Below are 23,819 nucleotides of genomic sequence, written 5' to 3' on the forward strand. Positions count from 1 at the left end.
TAGTCATTGTTAATAGGAGGCAAAGATCTTACAATGCGAACATCAAAGGAATCTGACATTATTTGGAAACAGCATTTGGTACATCACATCAGATTCTGCTACTTGACTTTTAAGAAAGGCTCAAGAGAAAGCTTTTTCTTCCCCCCGTTGGCTTCTAAGGATCTTTATTTATCACCCTCAGGGGCATTACAGTGAGTGATTAGATTGGACCAGGAGAACAACTTAATTTTACAAGAAACTCATTAATTCATCCTATTTTAAATCTTCTCATTTCACCCCAAACCCAATTATGCTTGTAGTGGCAATGATCTGGAAAGGCATTGTCTCCTACGTATCAGGGGGCCACTGGGACCCCTGCGGTATTCATGTCGGGGAGACAAGGGTGACTCCCTTTCTTTGACTTTTAGGTCAAAAGAACTAGTTGCTGGGACAGCTTGACAATTAGAAAACCCTGATGAGCATTTGGAAGTAAAACAGCTGTACAATAACAGAGGGGTTCATGGTGCAGGGCAGAAAGCTCATCAAAAGAGACTATCCAAACGATTGAGTTCTATAATTAACACACAAAAATCTGTTCAGAAATGGTAATAACAGTAAAAGAAAGCTGAGAAGATGCTGCCTACTTATGTGGCAGATGTGGTTTTGTTACAATCCAAGAGAGAAAATCCATCCTCTTAAAGACTAAGAACAACATTCAAGGGGAAAAATAAAAGTAACTTTTTGTTCCTAAGGGTGCAGTTAAAACATGAGCTTAAAATATTTCCAGAGAGAGAAGAGCTGAAGAAAAAGTAACCAGTGATGAAAGACATCAAATATGCTATCAAAGTATTTTTTCAAGTCTTTAAACACAAATTTCTTTTCTCACTGAAATCTATAAGCCTGACATTGAAATATCTCTTATTAAATCATTTGCTCTGTCCTTCATTTCACCAAGAGTGCTATTTTAGGATCTTTGTTTAAAGTTGGCTACAGTTATTGACTTAAAAGAAGTTTTCCCTCTTCTGTTGTGTGTAGAGAGAGATTTGATTCAAAATCTCAAGGAATTTTGAGGGTTTTTTGAGCATGTAGCTAATACATTTTTCTGCTTCAAATTTCAGTCAACTACACAGATTTTAGCTGTAGTACTCGCTTGACTGTGATAATAAATGTTCTTGGTGGTGCACAGGTAGGTCCCTTTTGGGCAGGAGGGTGCAGCAGGAGTGTGGTTTCTGTTTGGTTGTGGTCCTGACTTGGTTGAGGGCCCTTTCCTTGTGATGTTTGTGTGGAGACTTAAGCACAGGGGTCTCAAAGGCAGTGGCTCTTCAGCCAATGATGCTGGCCTGTGAAGGACTGCATCCCACTGGGCTTTCTGTAAAAAAGCACTTCAGAACATCTATGCCAAATTTTCTTCTATTACCAGTTCACTGACTTAACTAGATTTACTTGGGCAAAGCCACGTTTCTGTGCTTGTTTTTCACCCTATTGATTAGCTCCTAATCAGAAATCAGTATTTTCTCAGTTGCAAGTTCTCCTCGTCAGCAGAGGCTGAGGCCTCAGGTAGGATGTTTCTCCTGGCCTTGGTCCCTGGTTGCCAGGGCTGCTGCCTGAGCTCCTGCCCAGCAGTTTTCAGCTCAGGGCTGGCCTGCTTGGACCTTCCTCATCCTATCACTGCTCAGAGCCTGACCAGCCCTGCCGGGATCCAGGGTCTCTCCCTTCCCTGCCTCAGATCCTGCTCATTCTCCTTGAGTGAGGAGCCAAATGCTGCCTCCACAGCACTACCAAAGCCTCTGCTTGGAGCTCCCTGAGATATTTTGAAGATATGTACTGCATTTTTAATTATTTAGGGACTTTTCAACAAAGAGATTGGGATGATTTCTTTATCCAACCCTTTACAAGACATTATAATTTTTTTTTTAAAGGACTATTAAGCATGTCAAGCCTTTTCTAATATATGATGGAATGATTCATTGCCATTTCCACAAAGATAAAGGAAAAATTTAAAAGGAAGTACTGGGTTTTTTTTCAACAACTTTAAATTTACAAGAACAATTTTTTAAAGATTCCCCCATCCCCAATATAAAAAACCCCATAGCTTATTTAAAAATGGTCAAAACCAATTAAATATGTTTATTTTGTTGTACTTGTGTTAAAAAAGAATGTGCTTAGAGCCCCTTCCATTATAAGATGAATTTTTAAATTCTTAAATTACTGTCTGAAATTTTCTAATAGAAAATTCAGCATTTGCAGAGACCAAGCAAACAGACTCTCCAGCCCACACGTTTATTCTTTCCTTTTTTTTTTTTTTTTTTTTTCAGGAAGCCATGAGTCTGAAAGTCAGGTTTTAATGAGAAAATGGGGTTTGAAAAACAGCTTGAGAAAAATTACATCTAGATTTGACTGGGGTTCCATAATTCTTCAGAGCAATTTTTGCAGTTTTAACATGTATAACTCTGGTAAATTTAAAAAAAAAAAAAAAAAAAAAGGGAAAAGGCATGTAATAATGACCAGCAATGTTTGCCAAATCCTGTCTCACTTTAATAGAAATAGAAGTCAAATTGAGTTTAATATTATAACTCAAAGATATCAGCATGATTATTTCAAGCTGATGTCCATTTAAAATCAATGGGATTTGTTCTGAGGAAAAACTGTGAGCTGAAAATACTTGGTTTAAGAATTTCCCTTGAATCCAGTGCAGTCGATTGTAACCGTGTTATGCTGGTGGGTGATCTGAATGTGAGAAAAGATTTTCCTTCTTTAAAAAAAAAAAAAAACCTAACAGAAAGAACTAATTAAGGCAAAGCTAAGAAATTGAACTCAAAGTTTGCATTGCACATGTGAACTAATCTTTTTACAATGGCATCTTTCGAAAACTGTGTAAGAACCCCATTCATGCTGGGTCTCACCCAGCAAATCCTTCCTAGAAAAGCAGCCGCGTGAAGATTTGTCATGAGCAAGCAATAAAGACTTCCAGGGAACGGGTTCTGTACAGGCTTCTTGTTTGCCTACTAAATCATTAACCTTCAAAAAAAGCCCATCCGTAGCCTTAACAGGCACTGGTTGTAATAGGTGTGTCAGCAGCACTTCATGCTAAGAACAGCTTTTACAGGATTAGGTTCGAGTTTTTAAGTGACGGTACCATGGAGCTCTTGGGGGCAAAGAACTACTGGTTTAATGCAGCACATTCTCTAATGCCCTTTTATGTTTGTTATGAAATGTGGTGAATCTCTGAGCACACTAAAATGAAGGAAACTCTCTTCAGGAGTAGGTGATTTTTTTGAAGCAAAATGGCTGTGTGTGCTTAAGGAACAACCACTGTGTTTGGAGAGCTTTCTTCAGGTCTTGAAATATTAATGATCTTGGCTTAATATAGTAGAAAACAAAATACAGTGCATGAAACGAGGGGATAAAAATCCTCGAGTTATAGAGTGTTGACCTTGCAGTACCCACTGAATCCATCTATTGCCTTTTAAACCACAGAGTCTGAAAAGACAGGGAGGGGGAGGAATGGTTGCAAAAATCTTTACCTGTGACATTTTTCTTTCCAGCAGCATGTTATAGCCCTAGCAGTATCTTCAGTCTTGTACTATATTGTTGATTATTAAGTATTTTAATAACAGGAATATGCTAAAGATGGCTCTTTGTTTAATAATTTCTGTGAACTATGATGTTCATATTAACAGTAATATTAGAGTTTACATGTTTAATTTTTAAAATGCTGAATAATGGAAAGAATTTTGTGGATAAGAGCAGTCAGTGTGGTTTCCTCTTGTGTTCTGCTTTCAAAGACTTGTCTTTATATATGGCAGCAAGATTCTGCCTGTGGGTATCTGTTCCGGTCATATACAGGCTTAGGCATATTTTTCATCTGAGCCGTGACAGTGAAAACCAGGAATAATATCTCAGATCAGCATCTGCCACTTGACTGCTGCTCTTGTTAAACCAGGCACAAAAGAACATGTAGTGATAGTACAACTTGCTCACCAGATATTGCAAATTATACGAAAAAAAAGAAAGGTTATTTCCCATGGTTAGTTTTTTTTTATGTGTGTGTGTTTTGTGTTTTTGTTGTTGTTGTTGTGGGTTTTTGTTTGTTTGTTTTTTGTTTGTTTGGTTGGGGTTTTTTGTTTGTTTTTTTTTGTTTTTTGGTTTTTTTGCTGGGCAGTTCCCCTCACAAGCACAATAAGCTGTTTTACAGGAGTTGTCTTTGCATAGTGCAAGTGCCTGGTTGATAGACCATCCGTGGTGGGCTTGTATTCAAGCCCTGATTGTCTCTGATGTGGGGAGGCTGGGTTTGACCCCCGTGATTCTTCCTGCTGGAGCTGTGGTTGCTCATTTTAATTGAAATCCCAAGGCTGTTTAAAGCATGGCCAAAAAGCACCTTGCAGGTTGAACCTTATCTAATAATACAATGCGTGTAAACTCTAGAAGCATAAATCTTGGCCACTTGAGCAATGTGTTTTTACAGGGTCCTCTGCTCCAGTGACAGCCCCAGCGAGTGACATGGGGCTGATCTCCCAGCACTCTTAGAGGTGGTGTGGCACATAGTAAAGTTAGGACTTGTTAGGGAAATTCCATAAAAGGCTCTGCTTAATAAGAATGAAGTAACTTGCTCTTCTATAAATGTTTAAAATGAAAAGTTTGCTTATATCCTTCTCCATTTCCCATTGGAGGGCCTCGTAAGAGAAGGAGAGAAAGAACAAGGAGGACTGAGGAAAGGTTGAAACAGAAAGAGTGAGCCCTGGCTGCGTGGGGGCCTGTGCCCTCCCAACAGGAGTCTGTGCGTAGCAGGGGAACCCTAAAGGTAGCATAGGTGATAAATGACGAGATGTGAGAGTGAGTCACACAGTAAATACTGGGAACAACCTTTCCTTTTTACTGGTTTGCATGCCTGGGAATTTTCTCTCTTCTGCATAGTGCTAAAAGTGAGTGGTGATGGTGGGCTTTTATCTCTAGCCAAGAGAGAAATTTCTAGGATGAAATACCTGTTAGCCACTATGAAAATGTGTTATTAATGATGCTAATGAGATTTTTCCAACTGAGGTAAAAGTAGCCATTTGTGTAAGCTTTGCATTTGTGAAGATGATGTCACCGAAAGCTTGCCAACTGCCCATGGGACCTGGTGACAGTGGTGCAGTTATGCCCTGGCTTTGAGGAGAGGAGAGCACTGCTGATCTCCTCCCCTGGGGAGAAAGAGCCAAATGAATTCTGCTTTGCCAGGAGGGAGATGTGCCATTTCCGGGCGTGTTGGGCTGAGGGCCCTGCTGCCAATTGCAGGGAGTTCCTGTCCCACTCCCTCTTAAAAATTGGCAGTGTCTGACTCTCAGCTGCCATTCCTTAAGTGGTCATAGAATAAACCAATAGCACCCCATTTGTCATGCTCTGTGTGTGGGTGGGTGGGTGGGTGGGTGGGTGCAGGTGGACATGGGTTAAGCCACATGTAACTCCACAGTAAGCACAAAGAGGCAGCTGATTTTCTGGCAGTGTCAATAGAGTATAATTTTTTTTTTGCCATCTCCAAGCCAGCTTTTAAAATGACTCTTATTGGAATGAGAAATCAGTATCCCCTGATATAGGATTACTCATTAAGAATGTGGTGATTGTTAATTCTTCACCTGGGGCTAAGAGGACATCATTAGATCTCTTTGAAATGTCTCCTGCCTTGATTTTGAATGAGTAAGCCAGCAATTTATGATCACAACCTGGGCCAATAACACTCTCCCTTCCTGTTCCTCCATCTAGCTTGCAAAATCGGATACTACAAGGCTCTCTCGACAGATGTTGCTTGTGCCAAATGCCCGCCTCACAGCTACTCCATCTGGGAAGGCTCTACCTCCTGCACCTGCGATCGGGGCTTCTTCCGAGCTGAAAATGATGCTGCCTCCATGCCCTGCACTCGTAAGTTGGTCTTTGAACAGTCTCTTTCCCTTTTATTGTCCGTTTCTTCTCCTGTCTTCCTTTCACTGTGTATGTAGGAAACACCGCCTGGAGATCTGTGTCTCTAAAAAAGTGTTCTGCTTCTCTGAGGAGCATTCAGTAGATCTTACAGCCTTTTGCAGATGTGGTTTGGATTTTGGCTCACGCTTCTGGGAGAGAAAGTGTTAGTTCTCAGCCCTGAATTCCTAATGGTGACAGGGTTGTACTGACCCTTGAGAGTTTACAGTCTAAATAAATCAGGAGACTGGGAGGAGATGCAACTGAAAAAGAGTGACTTGCAGACCTCAGTAACAGAGGTAGAAATAAAATACAGATCTAAGCTCCAGTCTGAGCACCTGGCCAGTAGATCACATCACCTTTCATCTCTTTAAATATTGATATTTGCAGAAATTGTGAAAGGTTTTCTTGTAATTGTATGACCTGGGGTAAATAGGTAATATTTATAATATCATTATATATATAATTTGCCTGAAATATAGATGGTGACCCTTAGCAACATGAGTGTTCATCTGAAAGGGATTGTAATAGTAAATCTTAAACTTTAATGAAACAACCATCCAAGGCATGGTTTATTTTATCCTGCGTAGATAAATACATCATGTACAGCAAATGGAATTTGCTTTAGTTCTACCAAAATGCCTTCAGCAGGGAGAAGGAGAGATGCATTGAACACACAGAGTTGCTGGAGCAACTCCTTGTCCTGTGTGTTGGTTTATGGCTCACACAGCTGAAGACCTGGGATTCCAGGCATGTCCTGGTGTTTAACTGTGTCATCTTTGGTTTTCACTTCTTTAGGAGCAGAGCAGTTTCAAGCAATAAGTGAAAGGGCTGTATTTTACCAGGGGATATCCATGTGTGGCTTTCCCTGAAAGTTATTGGAAATGCTTCCAGATTTTTGGAGTTCAACTGTGTATTTATGTAGAGAGTGTGTATGTCTCTGAGTGAGGGATGGACAAGATATTTCTTTTGTAACATTTTAATATATTGTGAATTAATTTTGGAAAGATGAGTCACATTTATTTAAATCTTAATTTCTTCCTTACAAGGCAGAAACAGAGTATGTCCATAACTAAGCCAGCACTTATCCCTTCCTCACCCCCCCTTGATTCCAGCTGTTCTTCAGTGATCTCCTTCTTTTCAGCAGTGAGTTTTGCTGGGTGGTGGTTGAGCAGGCCAGGGCATAGCCAAGAGCAGCTGCTTTTGCTTAGTAGGAAGCAGAGAGGTCCATATATCCCTTGTCAAGTGTTGACTGGGAATGGCGGTCTAGCCGTATTTTGAAACTTGCCTAAGTGGGCAAGAACATGCTTTATATAATATAATTTACACTAGGAGATATAAAACTTGACCATTTTGATAGGAAAAATGTCCTTCTGCAACAACAGAACTATTGTTTGGAATGTATACCCTAAATAATATTATACCAGCAGAAGTTTCTCAAAGCCCTGGTCCTAGTGAGTGATATCCTGATCAAATTGAAATCAAATTAGTAATCAACTGGTTGAAATTAAGTAGGCATGTGCAGTTGGTGAAGAGAGAGCGAAACATTTCCAGATGGGGAAATAGTGAGCATATGATATGTATGTTTGCTTGTATTGCAAAATGTACCCCTGCAATCTTAGCCCTTTTTTGTCAAGTTTTGGACCTACTTCAGGCACCCTTCTCCATTCCTGTCTTTGGAGGTCAGTCAAAGTTGAAGTTGCTGATCTTGGTCTTTTAACTTGAAAATACAAAGAGGACAGGAGAAAAGGCAAGGCCATGGTGCTGGCCTCAGCCTTCATCTCTGCAGCAGTCTAGGAGGACTCAGCATGCAGAGGCAAGCCAACACCACAATCCCACAGACACCTGCTCTTGGAAAACAGGCCTGTCTCTGGAGGTCCCATTTCGTAGCTTTGAATTTCCTTGTAGCTTAAGGGCTTCTTTTTCTGTGATCCAGGATAAAGAATGACACGGGTTATTTCTGAGCTGGCTGGTGGGGCAGCTGTGCCCCCCCAGTCCCTGCTGTGCCTGCCCACAACCCCTCTTTGAGGTCAGCCTTAGCCCTGTCTGAATGCTGCTGTGATGGTAGGACCTGCTCAGGCACAAAATGCAGCCCTGCCTGCGTGGCTGCCCATGGACTGTGGGGCAGGGGGCTCTGGGGAGCTGTTCCTTTGCCATACTCCCCACACTGAGTAGCCTTCTGGCCATGCACCTGAGACAAGTGATAGAGAGCATTTAGAGGGCCTCTGCTGAAGGGACATCCTTCGGAAGAAGGTCCCCGTTTGTCTGCCTTTCCTGACAAGATGTGGAGACAGAAGGGAGCATAAACATCAAAGGTTCTTTCAGGCGGATTCAGACTCTAATCAGTTCTTACCAGTTGGTTAAACCAGGTGACAAACCCAATTCCCTTGTGCTGACAGCCATAATAATCAGGCACCTTCTTTGTTCATTATGCTCTCTTTAACTCTGGTATTCTCATTCAGGCCTGCATTTAGTAATCGCTCAGTGTGACGGCACGCTAATGAAGAAATAAAACACAGTATCTGAGATCCATTCTTCTAGCAAAAAGATAGACTCTGCTCCACTGGCTTGTAAAATCAGGTTTCTGTTCACTTGGAGAACTATTAGACCAGGTGAATAAAAGTAACATTGGGTAATTTGGAAAGAACACCTGGAATGGACTGTGGATTGATCCTTTCTTTATTATTTCTAAACACTTCTTAAGATGAAGAACTTCAGCCTTCTTAAGATGTGTTTTTGTAAAGCTTTGACCCTTGGCTATTGATTTCCTTTATTAGTAAACTGGCTGGCCCTGTCACTTATCTCGCCTTCGAAGCTGGGAGAAGAGGACTGTTAGGACTTTCCATTAGCCTGATTGTGCTAGTGGATGAAAGGGAATTGGAGAATTCCCTTTCCTTTTCCTTTCTTGCAATTCCCGTGGTAAGTAAGAAACGCAACAGCTATTTCTTGATGTGCTGGTTTTGGAAAGGTGCTCCAGAATTTTATCATTCCATAATGCTGCTCTTTGATATTGCCATCCCTCGTTGAGCTGTAAAACCTGTATCTAACCTCAGATAAGCCAAGCATCAGACTCCTAAACAAGTAACTCAAACTCTCATTTTAGTATTCTCCTCTCTTTCAACTTTGTTAGAGTGAATAATTACGTCTGGTTTAAGGCTTGTACTAGTAAGAGCAGAATGTGGCACAGTGTAAGACAGTGGAGTGGGCTGTGTCGAAGGCCAGGCATAGACTCTTTGACATACACGTTTACTGATGCATCTTTTCCCTTAAACTTGCCTCATGGGGGATAATCATCAATGTGTCTGTCACCACTGAGGGCCAGAGCCGCCCTGCATCTGCTGCTTTGGCCAAACTCGGGAATTCAGGCTTTAAGCTCTGAAGCAGAGTGGGCTTGTCAGCTTTGTGCTTGGTCGTGGAGATGGTATGATTGACCTGTAATACACCTGAGCACAAACCATGGAAAACATGGACGCCTTTCCCTTTTGGAAGCATTGCAAAAGTAATGTCAAGGCAACTCTTGAGAGCTTCATTATATTTCAGTACTTGCTGAGAGGAAGGGTCTTGCATGAGGTTAGCAATGTAATGGAGAATAAATTACCTTGCCCACACACAAGCCCATGAGGCTGGAAAACAAATCAGTCTCAATCATGGTCCTTGTCCCTGAATTTCCTTCTCTGTAAGGAGATACACTGGGAATTGCAGCCTGGAACAGGCAGGTGCAGTTCCCACCCAAATTAATGGGCGTTGTTCCTGCGTCCCCACCGTTAATGAGTCGAGTTCTCTAACTCTTTCTTAACAAACAATGCTCACATTATGAGTGAGGAAGGGACAGTTTTGTATTGTTTATATTGTCTGTTCGATTCGAATTATTAATGATTTTTAATTGGAAACTCTTTACAAAAGAGAGATTATCAGCACAGACTGTCCAGCTTGAAATCTCTCTCAGTAAATGACCCTGAATAATTTAGTCCGTTATGCCACCCAAACAGTGACTGATGGATTGATATTTTGTCACAGCCTGAAATATTTCAAAAATGGTTGCATTTAAGACAGTTTATACCAGAGAAGCTTAGAGATAATGAGAAAAAATTTAGTGAGATGCAAGAGAAAAGTGCCTGCTTTTAAAAGGACCTTCTCCAGTGTAGGTTATCAAGAAACCGAATAGCCTGACTTCTAACAGCAAACATCACTTACTTGTCTTTACATTCCCCTCTTCTAATTGAATTTAGTGCACTGCTGTATTTCCTCCAGAAAGTATATTGTTTTTAAATTACCATTTCAGTGCTATTACTCAAGGCTCCTGCTTCTAATGCTTTCTGACAGTTATCAGCATAATGAACCATAATGAAATGATGAGCAATCTACAGTGGAAACTCAATGTGGATTCCACTAGAGCTGTGTGACTGTGTTGTTAAAATTTGAATGCACATTAAAATAACACTGTCCTTATTTGTGCCCAAGGTCAAGGCTTTAAAAAAAGTCTGAAAGGTCTAAACACTTCACTTTTGTAAATGTTGCAGTCTAATATAAATACTTGGTACAATCTTGTGTTGCATTTAATGTATCTCAGAGATAAATATTTGACCTGCATTTTCAAAAAGGAGTGAATTTACTTACCTAATAACTGCATTTGCAAATGAGTAATTACACAGGAGCTGATTATTTGAGCATATGTTTATAATGATTGCTTAGACTTCTAAATAAACAAATGTACCTTTTTTCCTTCAACTTAACTTGTGCCTTTTCCAAGTTTTCCAGTGAGATGCAGATTCCCACTGCTTTAGCTGTTAGAAGAAAAGGCAGTAGGGTACACCGTGTGGTTGTGCTGCCTAGTGTGTTGTTGGTGGCTTTGCACTGGCTTTGCCAGGCTTCCTTCCCTGGATTTGCACACTTGTGCTGGCACTACTGCAGTCTGACCTCTGCTGTTGGAGCCCCTTCTCTATAATATAAAGTATATGCCAATACAGACTCTAATATTCAGAATTGAAATTTATAACATAATTCTTCCACATCTTTATATACGTCTATACCTTAAGTAAATTATTTTGTTCTTAAAACATCACATTACATAATGTACATTATGTAAATAGTACATCAATATGGCTTTTAAGCTGTAGTATGGCTGTTGCAAGGGCAGAGGGAACAATGGGTAGGCAGTAGGGAGAGAGTAATTTTTCTTCTCCACATAGTCTGGGAAAATAGACCATCCATCGCTGCATCGCTGCCAGACCGAGAGAAAGGGATTGTGAGTGATGGGAATCTCAAAGGAGAAGGCTGTCTCCCCTCGTCTGTGGTGACGAGCTGAAGGAATTGAATAAGAAGGGGAGTGGTTATGGCTTGAAGAGAAGAGACGGAAGTAATTTGACAATGTGTGTTTATAATCAGTAGACTTAAAATCATCACTCCTTTAAGTACAGCAACTGTTTATTAGCTGTCTTCTGATTTTCTGGCCAGAGCCTGAAATTAACAGAGACATTTACTCAATTAAGTGGGGGCTTTGATTTGGTTAGTCAGGACCCAGTTCTGTAGAGTCGTGGAAGTAAATTAGAGGGCAAAACAGAATAAGAAACTCAGTAGTTGGGCCAATTACAGAACAACTTATTTTTCTGGTTGGATTTCTTTCCTGTCAGACTGTCAGATAACCTTCTGGTATCCACACTGGAATTCTTTTTATCTCAAAAGAGTGAGTGAGCACAGGTGATGTTGTCTGCAGCACAGTGTATTAGAGTAGATATGATAACATGTCTTAGCATATGTGGCAATGCAAAATGTTCTTGTATGGCAGATTTTGGAAATGAAGCCCGGAGCTCACAGGGGTGATGCCTGCAAGCATCAGTTTTCCCACACCTCTGCCACTGGTAACTGGACCTTTTTACCTAACTCCCTTAGGCTGGAGAGGAGATATTAATTGGTTGATTGTCCAGGTGAAAGGGACAAAGCCCATTGTGAAGCTGGTAACCAGGGTTCTTTTGGCAAGTAAATAGGAAGTCGTACATGCCAGTAAAATGAGCATTTTATCATTGGCACTGGTCCAACATCCCTGGCTTGGCAGAGCTCCCACTGAAGTCAAAGGAATCTTGCCCAAGTAAATAACTGAAGAATTGTTTACCAAATCATTTGCCTTATTATAACCCAGTTGTAATGCTAACCATGCACAGAGAGGAGGGGGGTGGAAATGGAGCAGATGACTGATATTTCACGTGGCTACCGCATCTTGCGGGCTGTTGACTTTGGTCTCACCAGTTGTAAAAACACACAGTCGCTAATGATAAATGGTCAGGAAAAGCCAGGCAGACAAGAAGTGAGGGTTGTCCGAACTGCCAGTGCTTGTGTAAATTAGCCCGCAACAACAGGGGACCTGTCCACAACTGCTGAAAGAAGCAATTAGTGGCAGCAATATACACAACTGTCACTGGAAAGTGTGGGCTTTATTTCTAAGCTTAAACTTACACAGCCCAGGTGTTTACTCTGTGTTATAACTTGTCTTTCAGATGGTTAGAGATCAACAACAGAGGCTTATCTGAAGGGCATCACAGCTCACATGCTGAAACATCATTGACAGCTCCACAGTTGCCCGGGTTTAATGAAGCTTTATGAGATGGAAAGAGGATGCCAAAGTGCTTTTTCTTGAAGGCTGTGCCTGGCACTGCTTTGCCAGATATTTTAGTGAGTGAACTTAAGGAGTTTAAAGACATTGGTTATTTAATAATTACTTTGTTTGCATCCTCTCTGAAAATAGTACCTCCAGGGAGATGAATTCTAGGATCAGGATCAAGTTAAAGAGCATTGATTGGAGTTGTTAAAGGCCATCCGTGCAATAATGGCGTGGTGAGGCCCTGTTGAGAGAGCGGCAGTATGGTCCAGTGGTGAGGCTGGCAACATGACTAACAGCCTTAGCAGAGCTCTAGTCCTGCCCCTCTGTGTCCGAACCATCCCCTTCAAAGGTACTTGATGTACTTCTAGTGGCATTTCATAGCCCTCTGCAGATATGCTCCAAAGATCTTTGAAAAAGTTCATTGTATGGATCTTTTCTTTTTTTACACTTCTTTATTTGTTCTCTTTATTCTTGCTGTGTTGTTCACAAAAGCTGGCTCTCAGATCTTGTATAGCAGTTGTGCTAAACTTTTCACCGTTCCTGATAGTGCATTTCTAGTTAGGTTTTCTTGCTATTAGACAGTCAGATGCTTGTTCCCAGGTGCCTGCTGCTCCTTTAACTTATCAAAGACTTAGCTGCTCCTCTGTAGTATAGCCAAGGCCAAGCTGCCGATTCAAAACAGCCCAGTTCATGCTAGGCTCCTTTTAAATGACAGTGAGTCATAGCGCCCTTCCCTGTTGTATGAATCTTGTTTATTATGTAGCAAATTAGCTCAAGATTTCTGAATACCTCGAGTTCCCTTTGAAATCACTGGAGATGAAGAGGGTCAGCATCTCTGGAGCAGGCTCATAAAGAGGATCCTTTTGTCAGTCCCGATCCAAAGCCCATTGAAGCCTGCTGGTCTGCCTTATTGACTTTGATTAACAAACACCCGTAGCTGGCACACTGCATTTAACAGTGTGTTTGTAGGGTTTTCTCAGCTTTTGGGGTGAAGTTAGAAAGCTTCAAACTGCAGCAGGTTATCGTCTTATTTTTACTGTTTGTTAGAATAATTGTGAATCCTTACTAACCTAAGGTCTGCTTTTTCTGCCTCAAAAAAATGGAGGTGATATTTTCATGAAGGAGAGTGCGGGAATGGTTAAAGAAGATTAAAGTCTTTTCTACATGCATGAGGTTTTCTGATGTCTGGTGGGAATTGCCAATGAAACTTCCTTCTGATTTCACACTGTCAGGTGAACGCAGGCTGAATGCAGTGTGACAACCCACTTGAAAATAATTATCCATTGCCCTGGCTGCAGAGACATCCGTTACCTGATAGAGAAATGTGCTTTTACACATGTGCACACACAGACGGAGTAAATTATTTTTTTAATCATTTCTCCTTCCAGGACTCAAAAGCTTCATCCCGCTTGTTATTTAGTCACATACATATCTTTTGAAAGCATCTTTCTTTCAAAGGAGGATACATTTTAAATGCACTGATCTGGTGACTGACAGGATGCTCCCAACAAAGGCATGCCATCTTGAGGATATATATATATTTGAAATATCCCTATTAGTACTTCCATGGAGAGTGTGGGTTTCAGTTTGTGTTTTTAATAGATCTCCTCCCACAGCTAGATCTTTTAAGGTAATAAATCTTAACTATACCATAGGCTAGTAGTAAACAGATGTGGTTACAGTCCAAATACTGATAATATCAGTTCAGTCCTTAATGGGTAATGCTGCCGTCAAAATAATCTGCTACCACTGTTAGTGGCAGAGGACTAAGCTGGCACAAAAAAGGGAGTTCTTGAAGGAGCCCTCTGCCAGGGGACAGACTGTGATAGAAAAGTGCAGACAGATGGGTGCCATCAGAATGGGTTTCCTGTAAGTGCTAAATTTACTTCAAAGGAATTAAGTGTCAGAACCCGGTACTGAGGTGCTTTTTGGTTTGTTTTGTGATGCTTTTGTTTTCAGCCTAAGAAAATAGTATATAATGGCTACTCGTGTCTGATAAAATTGACCAAACTAGAGCCCACAACTTTATTTTCAGTCTGTGGGCCATGGGACCTCTGAGGACAGGAAAAAGAATTTTTTTACTTGCATATAGCTTGGGTGAACAAAAGCTGTTTGCCCAAAATTTGGAGCTGCTGGTTGTCTAGAAGTGGGATTCTGGAGTACTGTCAGCCTGGGGCGGCAGAGAACCAAGCTGCAAGATCCTTCTGATTTTTTGTCATTTTATGAGACAACAAAGTCGCTTGGGAGCTATTTTGCTGGGAATCATTTCTTTCTCATCTCCTTTCTCTGTGCTTTAATCCACGCCTCCTAACCATACACTGTTGCTGAACTAAATTAACTGGTTTAGTGAAGACAGTATTCTTTATGTCAAACAAGTCTGTCTGGTCTGCTTGTAGAAAACTATAATTGAATTTACCACATACACCCACAGAGACTTTTAGAGAAGCACCTTGTTGGGCAGATCAGTAATAAAAAAGGAAGATGTAAAACCAGGGATATTAAAACCTTTGTCATAACCATTTAAATACAGTTCCCCAGTACAGTGCACTTACAAGTCTACCTTCAGATCCCAGCGTTAGTTTCCAGAGGTATTTTTCGGTTGCGTAGATGGGCTGGGTTTACAGCTGTAGAGAGAAAGGGTTGGATTTCTTGGTTGGAGTCTCCCTGCACACCCAACCAATCCTGCCTGCCTGTCCTACTGGAGTCTCTCCAGCTCTATGAACCCAGCTACAGCACATCCTCTGACGTGGGTTTGTGGTATATGGTGTTTCTCAGGGGAGACACTCTCCTCTTTTGACTCCTAGCTTTGTGGTGGTGCTGAACTTGCAATCCTGGCACACCCTGATTAGACCCCGTCCTTGGGCATGCTGAGGGTCCTGGGATCTGTGCTTTTGCTGGGCCCTGAGGGCAGCAGGAGTATTCACTCAGTTGCAGCTAATCGTCTTTGTGCTTTTTGCCTTTGAAATCATTCAGTGCGTGTAGGGTAGACTTTCTTTCTCCTTGCCAGAATGATTTTGCCAGATTCATTATGCTGAACCTCCTATACTTCTACTGGTCCTTTGGGGACAGAAAGAAAGGGGCTTTGGGATAACGTTCTCAGTGGGATGGTCCAAATAACAGGCAAAACAACCTGCTGATGTTTGACCCAACAAGCTCTGATGGTCCCTCAGTGTTTAGGGCAGCTGATTTAAAAGAAAAATACTGTTCTCCTTGCAAATAAACAGTTTACTGAGATGTCATTATGCCCAGTGTTAGTCTGCAGCCTGGTTCACTTTGCAGCTGTGGCCCCTTGCCATCTGCACCCCACAGGTGCTAGTCTAATCCTGGAGAGCAGGTTCCTTACTGGGTCTTCACTGCAGAAGCTCTGTGTGAGTCACTCTAACGCTTGGACCGGACTTGATCCCTGGTTTGCATTACAGAGGCTCCTTAACTGTGCCCACAGAGACTTGTAATCCACAGAGAGCTGGCACACAGGTAATGGAGAACAGGGAAATCTCCTGTGGTCTGGAAGGAAGGAGGGAGACAGTCAAGTGTTGATAAGTGTGCCCTTATCGTGATTTTCAGCAGGCCCTTGTCGGTCATACAGGGGCATGTGGGAGGCTTCTGACTGGAGATGGACTTCAGTGTTTTGTAAGAAGGGAGGGAAAGAAATGCTGATGGATGAAAAGCTAAAATGCTGCTTGAGGTTGTAGAAAGAGTGCTAAAATACATCAGTCCTTTTGGTACAAGTAATGGTCATGCTATTAATCTCTTAAAAGCTCTTGTTTCCCCGAATGTTGGTTTGACATAAGATAGAACACTGTCCTTAAGACAGACAGATCTACGTGTGGGTGAAAGACAGATGGATATGAAGGCTATAGCTTATTGCACCAAGAGAAAACCAAACAGTCTGCATTGCCTAATACGTTTAAGTAAATCTAATAGGAGGGGTGAGGAACATAGCTTGATGAAGATTATTTGTTGCTGAACAGACTCTTCAGTGTTTCCCTCAGCCCTGACACACACAATGAATTGCTCCACCCAGGGCCTTTCCATTTGCTTCATGGCTCAGTTGATTTTGATGGGTTTATTGTGAAGCAAGATTTATGGAGCCCCAGGAAGGAATAAAATTAAAAACTTCCGCTCCCTGTGTTCCCACAGAGGAGACCCCCATGTCCGTTCATGGTGCTGGTAAATGGGCTGGGAGAAGGATCTGGCTTTCAGACCCTGTGATCAAAACGTGTCCTCTTTGCAGTCCCCAGTGTGAGAATAGTGAGCGGCTCTGCAGATCCATCCCTCAGAGTCTGTTGACCTGGGCAGGAAAAATGACAGCACCTGTCCTCCCAAAATCATAAAATGAGTGTTAAAGTTAGTTGGTTTTCAAAATTAAAATGTCTAGATTTAATTTTTTTCTTTTCCTCTAGGAACTGCCACATTTTTAAGCTGTCCTGGGTAGTGTGGCAGTGTTAGCTTCTTCCAGCATGTCGAATGGCCCATGCAATAGTGTGCTTCCATCAGCAGGAGTTTGAAGAAAAGTGCTGTAAATCATGGGACTTGTGACAGAGTCACAGATAGTGGTGATGATTCAGAGGCACAGGTCCTTGTCTCCTCTTTCATCTGCCCCTAGCTATATTTTTGTGCCAGAGGACACAGGGTTTGTGTGAGGGCAGTGGTCGGGCTGGCAGGATGCTGTTTGTGTGGGATCCTGCTAGCTGGGTTCATCCTGGAACTGTGCTGGCACTTGGAGCCTGCTGTGGCACTGAAAGGGTTTTCATCTCATCTAGCAGCAGCGGCTCTGTTTGTCAGAAACAAAGCAAATCCTGATCACCATTGAAGGAGCAGATACGCCCTGTGTTTCAACATCTGAAACCAGACCCATCAATCTGAAGCCATTCCCCACTCCCGTGCCAACGGCTCCATTGATGACTATGCTCCAGAAAGAAAAGAAATTGCTTTTTCCCTCACTGTAATGTCAGCCCACCATTTGGAGACTCCCCCGCATCTTCCTTTTCATGCTGGAGGTGGTGCACTCATCTCTGTGACCTGCAAGCATCTGCTTCCCTGGTTTTCCGCTTCGTCGCATCTCTGTTTAGACACTGCAGTGCCCTGTCCCACATACTAATTACTGACTTTTTGCTTCTGAGGAGCTTGATTCATTCTGGCACATTTTCCCATGTGAAACTGGACCTAGAGCCTTGGAAAATATCTTAATGGACATCAGAGCAACTCTGAGTTTAACCCCAAACTGGCTGCTGTATCTGAGCTAAGAGGCACATCATTCAGACCACAGCTGTGGCAGTATGAACCTTCCTTGTGTTGAGGTCTTTGCTGCAGGAATACCCCGCTGAGATGGGGATATTCTCAGCCCTGGCAGAGCCGGGTGCTGCTTGGGGAGGGAGGTGTTTGCACTGGCAGCACCTTATCTGAGCTCTCCTGGCTGTGCTGCGAGTCGATGCACTTGCGTGTGTGATTGCAGCAAGTGAATTCTCTGAAAGAAAATGCCTTTTGCTTTTTCTTGCTATAGGGCTCTTGCTGTTTCTCACAGGAGCAGTTTCTGTTCAGTGCTTCCTGCTGTCAGGTCCTGGCCAGGCTCTGGGAGGACAGACAGCCTCAGCCTCCACTGGCTCTGCCAGCTGCTCTGGCCAGGGCAGACCAGGGCTGCATGGCGTGGCCTTGGGCTTACAGGCTGCTGAGGCTGCTGGTTCCCTCCTGAGGCTTTTGTTGGTTCTGTTTCCTTAACAGTGTGGAAGGACAGATGTCACCTTGTGCACCTGCCTGCCTTGAAGAGAGAGCCCAGGTGTGAGGCAGTCCGGGGAGGTCTGGGGTTGATGGAGTTTGGATCAGTTCCTGCTCAGCAGTTCCTGTGCTGCTGCTTGAGTTCACAATTTCAGAAGTGTCTTCCACCTCATTGCACTCCGAGTGTATTTTTGAAAAGAAGGCTCGTGTATTTGCAGGCAAAGCAGAGACCACTTTCTCCTGCCCAGGGAGCTGGCAAAGCCAGCTTTTGGAGGAAGGAGAACTGGCTGTGGGACAGAGACACTGGGCTGACACTTGGGACAGTTGTGACCAATGCCCAGATGTGCAAGGCATATCTTGTGTGCCCTTGTCTTACCACAGCTCTGTCTGCCTCCATTTCCACATGATGAGCAGTGATTAAAATCAATTTCTTTCCCTTTTCTTTCCCGTCTAGTTTCTAAGCATTTTTGGATCAGGAAGCATCTCTTACTGTGTTCAGTAACTGATCTTTCAGTAAAAGGGTTTTGTCCTTAGGAGTCCTAAATGCTGCCAGTGTATAAATAAAAGTCATGAATGGCAGCCTGGTGGTGCAGCAAGCAGGAGGGCTCCCTGTGGCAGGGGCTGACCCTGGCTCTCTCTTCTTGCAGTAATTTTACCTGTCAACCCCGATTAACTCAGAGACTGTTTCAAAGGTTTGGCAGGAAGGGAGGAATTCCCTCTTTTCAAAATTAATATATTAATTTTGTATTTCTGAAGTAAGCACAAAGAAACAATCCTTGCTCAGCTACTCCTGCAACAGAGACCTGTCATTTAGGTACTGAAGATAACTAGATACATTTGACCTCTGTGTAACGTGAGACTCTTTTCTTAACCTACCTACCCATCCTAGAATAAAAGTCCTGTCTGCTGTTGAACATGTGTAACATCCTGACAGCTTCAAGCACAGACACAGAGAGGTGATACAGCCCTCAAAATTTTGTCCTATACATCGTGCTTAGGTCTTGGGCTTCCTTTGAGATGCACCTGATGAATTGAGGGAGCCAGAATTAATCTTCCCCGTAGACACCTCTTAACAGCTTAACTTCTCTGCTGCTGGATTTGATAAGTCACTTTGTAATTTCAGCAGAATTTCACTGGACTGTATTCGGTTCCCATCTTACCCTCATGGCTCTTTTTATACCTTTGGCATATTAGAGGTTATGACTGATGTATTTATACAGTTAATTAAACTATTGGTGCTGACTGATTTCTCCAACACCCACCCTCAGTTTCATAACATCTGACAAATAGCAGGAATGCAAAAACTGGCATGAAATTTGCCAGAACTTTCTTTTTCCCTTTTCTGCCAGGAGATCTGATTGAATTTTTTTTGAATTCCAACCAACAAATGTATTTTGATAAAATTTAAGAAGCTTTCATGAGCTCTCTTGTGTCTTGAATAAAAATGGAATTTGTGACTTTCTACAAAATTATTTCCAGTATTTTTCTGCCAATAATATTTGTATGTAAAACTCTGACTAGGAGTAGTTACTAAGGACAGCTATTTTTACTGTGTTCCTGTTTGGATCATTATATTTTGCAAGCTCTGTTCTCGTTCTGTTTCATTTTGATATAGTTCTTACCTGTTTCAAAGTGTTATATGTGTAGTCAAAGTGCCTTTGTGCTCTGCCCCAGAGCAGGCTGCCTTTCAGTGGCCAGGGAAACTTTTTGGGATGTATAAAATACCCATTCCTTTCATGGGTTTGCTCTGAATCATCCATGTTAAATTTAAGGGTACATAAAGTGTGTCTCAACTGTATTGAAATTAGATTAAGAGTCATAGGATTAGCTCTTCTGCATTTTCAATGTGCCTATGAGTTTGGAGCCTGTGGGGATTTAAGCATATAAATAGGATTTTCTGCCTGTGCATTGGTCCAGAGCGAGACAGGGCCCTGCCCCTTGGTTAGCAGTCCCAAAAGGGGGGCTGAAAGTGGAGCAGGCTCTGCCCTGCTCCTGCCCCGCACCCAGATCAGCACTCTCCTGCCCAGGGAGGTCGTCCCCAGCCTGCCTTTGGCTCTGTCCTCAAATCCCTGTGCTGGAAACAGCTGGGAACTCTTTGGCACTGTGTTTATTTAAAGTCTCCTGTCCCTGCGGTGGAAGAGCTGACCTTGTGCCTCAAATTCAGCCTTATTTCCAAGCTTTCTATCTGATCTGTTGTTCCTGACCAGGTTTCTTTTATCAGCTCTTCGTTCAGCTGCTCACCATATTTTTCTCTCCAATTTTTTCACGTCCTCCAGCAGTCCCCTATTGTAACCTTTATTCCTCATCCTTCAAAGCCTTAGTTCTGTGTCCAGCTTTCTTCTCAGATCTCCATTCTGCATCCCAAAACATCATGTCCAGGTCCCTGCTTGATGGGCTTCAGTGTTCACTGAATGTGATTTGACATCAACTTGTCTGGAAAATACTGCACTTCTATTTTTCAGAAAAAAAATCTCATGAGATATTTCTGTAACAATTTCAGTGACAGTCTGCCTGTAGGTATTGGAGGACCTTGAAAATGTCAATTGAAGCAGGAGTTTATGCATTTTGATCCTTTGCTCAGGAGATCATGGAAAAATCAGTGTAAAATATGTGAACTTAACATTTTTCATAACATGTATAAAGCGTGAAAGTAAAAAAGCCCTCTTGTTTAATTGCAGTACTGGGCTTTCAGTTTTATTTAGAGCTGGAAAATACTGTTAATTCATCAGATGAAGAGATCAGAGTTTGACTTACCAGTTAATTTTTCATCTTATTAAGAACATAGAGAAGTAAAATTCTGTTTGGTCTCTGCTGTCCTTGACTTAAACGGGAGTTGCACAGGTCTGGGACCCTAAGTCTGATGCTACTATGTAAGCTTTCTCCAGTTACTAAAAACATGTGGACTTTGTCTTTTTAGGCCCTCCATCTGCTCCCCAGAACCTGATTTCCAACGTCAATGAGACATCAGTGAACTTGGAGTGGAGCCCCCCCCAGAACAAAGGTGGCCGGGAAGACATCTCCTACAACGTGGTGTGCAAGAGGTGCGGTGCCGGCGACCTCGGCCGCTGCCGGTCCTGCGGCAGTGGAGTGCACTTCAGCCCCCAGCAGAACGGCCTGAAAACCACCAAAGTCTCCATCACTGACCTCCTGGCACATACTAACTACACCTTTGAAGTCTGGGCAGTGAATGGAGTGTCCAAGCAAAACCCCAGCCAGGACCAGGCTGTGTCAGTCACTGTGACAACTAACCAAGCAGGTAGGAACATAAACAGTAATTCTCTTCCTCTCTCTCTGCTGCCTGTTTTTTTAGGAAAGCTGTGATTTCCATTACATTTAGCATTAGCAAATGAATGCGAGGAGCTCTAAGATGTGTAACTGGGTCAAACCCTTATTTTCTGGTTATTTATATGGATAGTTTAAATTCTTCAGAGCTAGAGAGAGGACAGTTTGGGTGCTGTGTCTGGGAGCAGGCTGTGCTGAGGCATCTGCAGAAGCACAACATCACAGCTGCCCTGTCCCCTCTCCTTGCCCTCCAGCAACTTGGCTCCTTTGTAGGAGAGACCTGGCACAGGGACACAAATGTGTCCTTGGTGTTTACCGAGGGCAAAATACACACTCTGGGAGCACAGGATTTTGCTCCTACCCCCTTTCAAAAAGGACTGTGTAAGATTCAAAGAGTGGAATGAGTGTGGCTCGCTTGCCTGCCTGCTCACTCTCTTCTCCTGCAAAGTCAATTAGATTCTGTCCCGTTGTTAAGTAAATACCTCCTTAACCTGCTGCTGACAATGTTTCAATTGATCAGAGCTGGCATTGCTGTAGAAATCCTATATGAGCTTTCATCTTCATGCTGTCTGATTTTTGTGCTTCATTCATCTGGGAGAGTGAAATACTATTTGTGTGTATACCAGATTATTTCAGATACCCTAGGCAGTTCTGATTTTTTGGTCCCTTTTACTTGACCTAGTAAGGGCAAAGGCTGCTGCAGCAGATTGCCGTTTGGTTTTGATGCTAATTTGTTTGATCTTTTTCTTTAATTATGTGAAAACATTTCTTCGTTTGCAGCAAGCTAGGGTTTCTCACGCAGGGTTCCAGTTGAATTTTTAATGTGATGCACAAAATTATATATGTTTGAATATGACAGTCTTCTATATGCAAATTAGGGATCCAGACTGTCAGACTGGCTACAAGACCGTCAAACCTGTTATCTGATGGCTCACAGCACTGATTGCCTTCAGGTCCCACAGATGTTGCACCTTGGAGCGTAGCTTACAGGGTTGTAATTTACTGTTAGACTTCTGGTGTATGGGACAATGTTAATATTGCATATTTTGATAGTACTGGACTACATAAATGTTTTTAATTCTATTTCCTAGTAGATGTGTGTGAAAAATAGGGGTGCACGGTCTAAATCTGCAGATCTTAGCTGTAGTCCGGAATGCTTCAATATTACCAGTGAGAGCTACGTTCAGTTTTGCAGTGACAGTTACAAGAGAAATTGTCAGGTCCAAGCTGAAGCTCCTTTGAAAATCTGGTCCAGCGTTTTTTGTTCTTCACGTACGGTTGACAGCATCCCTTTTAAATTATGATTCAAAAATTCAAACTATCGCTTTGCCTAGTGAAAAGAGGACTAATAGAGAACAGGGGCTATTAGGGAGTCTTGGGAGAAAGCCGTGGGAGAGTGCTGTCATATGCTATACGAAAAGAGGAGGTTGAGAACAGCAGCAGGGACAGTGTTTTTGTGCTATGAATGCCTAGCATAGAGAGTATTTCTGACTGATTTTGGCATGTGTAAGGATTAGTGGATGCATATATGCATGGGTAAGTGAGCAGGATCCATCTACCGTGTGAAAATTCTACCATCTTATGCTTTTATATGCAAACCCAAATCTGATTGAATATGCAAATAAGAATTGATTTTGTTTATTATCCATGAGTAGCATTCTTCACATCAGGAAATTTGTGTTTTTGCCAGCATTTCCAATTTCGAAACATGCCCAGTCTATCAAATGCGTCAGAGGGCCAAGGAAAATTGTACTGCTATAAATGAAAATTAATGCCAAGGTGCCAGTGTTCTCCCATTTTTCATACAATTTTGTGGTTTCTTCTGCATAGAAGATCTAAATAGAAATGTGTGGCCTAAACCTACAGATCTCAGCTGAGATAAATAATCCTTACATATGCAAATAATCCCATTGATTTTGGTGAAGCTGCTTGCCTGAGTAAAGGTTTGTAAAGTTAGACTCTTGGGTTTTACAAGTACTGATCTGTTTAATCATTGTAAATGTGTGTCTGGGGTGCATTAAAATCCTTGTGCCACTAATTTTCTTTCACTATATTTCATTATAAAGAAATCATATCATGATAGAGCACTGCCACAGACTTGGTTTTGATCTTGCACCTTTCTTACACTAATGTAATGCCTTGGTTTCTTTGAGGCAGTTTCTAAATTCAGATTAGAGCCAAGCTCCTCCTTTAAAAACAGTTCTTCCCTCTTTTGCTAATAAAAATGAAACTACCAACACTGAAAAGTTGTAAATTACTTTGCTCTCTCTGCTTGTACTTTCCAATATTTGATAGGAAAAAACCGTTGTCAATATGT

At 42.2% G+C, this 23,819-nt stretch overlaps 1 protein-coding gene across 1 annotated transcript in view; it reads left to right on the forward strand.

Annotated features, from left to right (window-relative positions):
• EPHA4 (EPH receptor A4) overlaps positions 1–23,819 on the forward strand; it is a 106,504-nt gene that overhangs the window by 36,581 nt on the left and 46,104 nt on the right. Inside the window, exons 4-5 of the mRNA XM_032697836.1 lie at positions 5,719–5,874; positions 21,138–21,476. Of these exons, the coding sequence (XP_032553727.1) occupies positions 5,719–5,874; positions 21,138–21,476 (495 nt within the window). The remainder of the gene's footprint in view (positions 1–5,718; positions 5,875–21,137; positions 21,477–23,819) is intronic.

This window comes from Chiroxiphia lanceolata, chromosome 10 (assembly GCF_009829145.1).
Source record: "Chiroxiphia lanceolata isolate bChiLan1 chromosome 10, bChiLan1.pri, whole genome shotgun sequence".
NCBI lineage: Eukaryota > Metazoa > Chordata > Aves > Passeriformes > Pipridae > Chiroxiphia > Chiroxiphia lanceolata.